Here is a 4338-nt window from a genome sequence, read left to right on the forward strand (position 1 = left end):
TTCTTTAGCTGCAATTTAGTTAGTCTTCATAAAAACTGAAGCTTTTAATTCACTTTTAATTAACTAAATTAATTCATTCTGCTCACCTACCTCATCAACCTCTTAAAAGATTTATACTTTTATTAATTTTTCATTAGCAAATTGATTACCCTGCAGATTTCTTACAAAATGGGTACGATTTCAGTTTTCTCCCCATGATTTTCTTTGCAATTTCAGTTTTACCCTAAATTAGGTGGGCACTAAAGCAAAAGGCATTAACCACGAGTGAGGGGTGAGGTTAAATCAAGAAATAGTCATACACATAGTAGGTGAAATATTAAATATTTACAAGTGCAATCAAATGAGCATAACCAATAAGAATCCTGAATCTCCATTAAAATATGTCTTAATTGTTACCTACCTATGCTCATGTATGAACCCACCAAAATTCCCTTCATTGTTACTATTAACTACTCATTCCAATAAATTTAGCTAATCTTCGTATATTTGTAAACCTAATCTTCCTTTATATATATAAAACAGATTCAATTATAAGAGTGGTGGAGAGGAAAGCAAATTAACATTGGACATATATATAGGGAATCACATTATACAAACAATTCAACCAACAATGTGAACAATTCAAACTTACATAATCAAAATTCCAATTTATTAAGTTTACCCACCAATAAATTAACAATTTCAATCACAACTGCAAATACTCAATTAACAATATAATAACAACTTCAAAAAGACAAAAACAATTATAAAGAAAGACCTGAACTTTCTTAAAATGAGGAGCAGAAGAGATGAGGAGGGTGAGTTGCGAGTGGGGCAAGACTAACGCTACGACAGTCAGAAGAAAAGAGGAGCTGGAGCCGTAGCCGGGCAACACTCGAGCAGCAATCGAGGGTTGTAAAGGAGTTAAACTTTAGGGTTGTAAAGGGCTGAATGTATTTTTTAAGAGTTAATGTAATATTTTGGGACTAAATTTTTTTACATTTCACCTTTGAACCTAAACTTTTTTCTTTCACCTTTTGGACCTAAGAAAGAATTTTAGTTGAAAGAATTAACTATGGTTAAGTGGTGGGGTCCATTAATTATTTTAGGTTCTAATTTAATTATGAAAAATGCTATACATAACCCTTAGATCTACATATATTAACTTTAGACATGAAAATCGTAAAAAGTTAAGAAATCATAAAAGTATAAACACTGATTTACGCGTGTTTTGTCATAAATTCTTAACTTTATACAATTTCCTAACTTTAATTATTTACAAAAGAGAATTTATTTTTTTAAAAATTTTTTGTTAGGTGTTTTTAGTTTTTTACTCCAAAAAAATTATTGGGAAAAATAAGATGTCTTTTCGACTCTACTCATCATCATCAACCTCGGCTTCCTGTTTGCTCTCCCTTTCAAATAAAATTGAAGCTTTGAAGGCGATTTTGGTGTAGATTATTAGCGGTTTTTCAAGCGTCTTAGCACATGTAAGTTATTTATGATTTTTCTTTTTTTTATTTTGAAACCAAGTTCTCTATGAATCTTGTACAACTAGTTTACTTCAATTTTTGTTTTTTCTCATAATTTATTGCTAGGTTAAGGCTTATTTTCAATAAGTAGTAAAATTTTATGGGTATTCATGAATTATGATGCTGAAACTACTGCTTCGTGTTGTTATAGTGTTGAATTTATTTGTTTGTTCTTGTGTTTTAGAATTTTAAACTTCAATTTGGGGTCCATAATTCAGAATTATTGTGTTTATGCAATTGTATAGTGGACCAACAACATTGATTTAATTTCTTAAAATGCAATGTAAGAAAACCATTTCAAAATTATCAACATCAAATTAATGCCTTAAAAATAAATATTTGAAAAAAAAAACAATTTGAAATTCTTTAACTACATCTATGACTTCATCAATTCATACTCATGATTGTAGACTGAAAAACTTTATTGTTGGAGAGCAAGAAAAAAACTTAAAGTAAATTGGACTATTGGATGGAGATAATATGATCGAAGAACGATTGCTTCAATTTTTGGATGTTTGATATTGTTTCTTTTGGATGATGATTGTTGTTTTGTTTTGGATTTCTGTATTGTTGTTTGCTATTTTTTTTTTTTTTAAAAAAAAAAAAGGTTTAAAGTTGATATTCACGATCTAATTTGTTTTGGAAATACTAAATATTTTTTTAAATCCAATTAATGCTTAGGTTGGTTAGTAAGATGGGTTAAATTGTTTGAGAATTAACCATAGGTCCCAAATGGTGAAAGAAAAAAGTTCAGGTCCCAAAAAGTGAAAAGCAAAAAAGTTAGTCCCAAATTATATGTTTAACTCTATTTTTTAATGAGCAATCGAGGAGGGCAAGGGGGGCGACAAGAGAGGCCAGAGGTGGGAGCAATCACTATTTTTTTTTTTAATTGAATAAGTTAATTTAGAAGAATAATATACTACATAAAATAAAATAAAAAATAATAAAAAATTTATCATACATAATAAATCCTCTGTCTTTGATAATTGGCTAAGACATCATTGGTCGTTAACAACTATTATAACACAGCTTCTACTCCTAGTCAATTTATTTTGGACAATCTCTTTCCGTAGAATTTCCATTGTCCTTAGCCCGGACCTTTCTTCATCCTCTCCTATCCAGCAATCGATTTCCGCCACGTGTCCAGTCGAATTCCATCTCCAAATCTTACCAGTAAACTGAACATCCTCAATCTCTCGTTTCACTTCAGCTGTATCACTAATAACCTTAGCTCCCGACCCACTGCCAGACTCATAAACACCATTCGTATGCTCCCGGGCCGACTCGTTAGGCATGGAAACAAGGTCGGCCCGGCAAATAGGGCATGTAGTGTGAGCCGCTAACCAGCGGTCCACACATTGAAGGTGGAACAAATGATCACATTTAGGCAGCAAACGTAGCATTTCTTCCTCCTCGTACGGGCTTAGGCACACGGCGCACTCTACCGGTCCCTTGTTGGATCCTCGTCGTGCTACATTAGAGTACGCAAAGACAGGAAAAACCCTTAGGATCGCCGGGTCAATCCCAGTCCGGGCCCGATGGACTGAACCGGGGTCCCGTGAGTTGTTGCAGAAGCGGTTGAAGCATGCGTAAACAATGTAGTAAAGAATGGCGAAGATGATGAATGAGACTACAGCCGCTAGTCCCGTGTAAAGCGGGCTCCATACCGAGTTTGAGTCTGAGTCCGAGTCTGGATCGCCATGACTGATGTATTGTGCTCTTGCAAGTAAAATTGTAGGGTGAAGAGACGAATAGAATAATGTGATAAATAAAATAGGTGTGTAGTAACAAGGTTTGCTAAAGAATAAAATCATGTTAGAAATAAGAAGAGATTAGGAAAGAAATAGAGGAAGCATAGAGAAAATGGAAAAATGAGCAAATATATCATGATATGCTAAATTGATGAAAATTAGCTGTTAATTTGTTCAAATTAGTGCCAACATATTAATTAGTGAAGAGGAATTGAATGATTACGAGAAAGACTTACTTTATAGTATTTTGAAGCTAAGTCGTGAAGGCAACATTAACTTTATGGGCTTAAAATTTGTGCAACTAATAAAGGGAATGCAAGAGGAGTAGAAAGTGGCATGCCATTAGTAAGATTATATTGAGGAAATTATTATACTTAAATAAGATTTGACACTACCAACAAGCTAAGGGATGCGATCGATCTTATCAAAAATATAATAAAATCAAGTGATTAAGGATGTGATCGTTGACGGTTGTTAGTTTTCATACTTAATTTGCAACTAGTACATATATTTAGGTTTGACATTGCAATTATTCCTTGGATATACTCTTGTTTAGATTGATTATGTTGACCGAGTATGCTCTTATCGATCAATGTCAAACAAGTGATAACTGTACGGAATACTACCTATACAACATAGTTTATCGATATGTATGTAAAGCTCGGTTAGAAATGTTCAAAAAGAATCTAACATAAGGAATGAGACTTTTTATGAAACATAGCCGATTGGTAAGGAAAAGGGCTCTATCGGGTCAAAATCTCCCATAAGTCCTCCTGATCAGGACTAGCATGCTAGTAACTTTGGGAGTGAGCTAGGAAGAAGGGTAAGAGAATCTCCATCCTAAAGTGTCTCTAGTGGGGTTTGATCCCACAAACTCATGGTTATATGAGACACACAAATCAAGCTATGCTTAGTTCATGATACTTACATGTGTGAGAAATATATGCAACTTATCCGAGGATTTCTAGGACTCACGTTGGTATTTCACATGATACCAACAAAAACATTTTTGCATTCGTTGGTATTACTGAACAAGGTTGTTGGTGTCATGATGATACCATTTAAAGTATAATGAA

At 33.4% G+C, this 4338-nt stretch overlaps 1 protein-coding gene across 1 annotated transcript; it reads right to left on the bottom strand.

The window, feature by feature from the left end:
* Positions 1 to 2509: 2509 nt before the first annotated feature.
* On the bottom strand, positions 2510 to 3325 carry LOC145627598 (E3 ubiquitin-protein ligase ATL31-like). The gene has a single exon (XM_081679965.1). It carries the CDS (start codon positions 3323 to 3325, stop codon positions 2510 to 2512), a length of 816 nt encoding a protein of 271 aa, XP_081536091.1.
* Between the last annotated feature and the right edge of the window lie 1013 nt (positions 3326 to 4338).

Source organism: Chenopodium album, chromosome 4, assembly GCF_948465745.1.
Source record: "Chenopodium album chromosome 4, dcCheAlbu1.1, whole genome shotgun sequence".
Lineage (NCBI taxonomy): Eukaryota > Viridiplantae > Streptophyta > Magnoliopsida > Caryophyllales > Amaranthaceae > Chenopodium > Chenopodium album.

What these genes read in the sequence shown, in the direction of transcription:
- LOC145627598 (XM_081679965.1), bottom strand. Translation starts at nt 3,325, where the DNA reads ATGATTTTATTCTTTAGCAAACCTTGTTACTACACACCTATTTTATTT.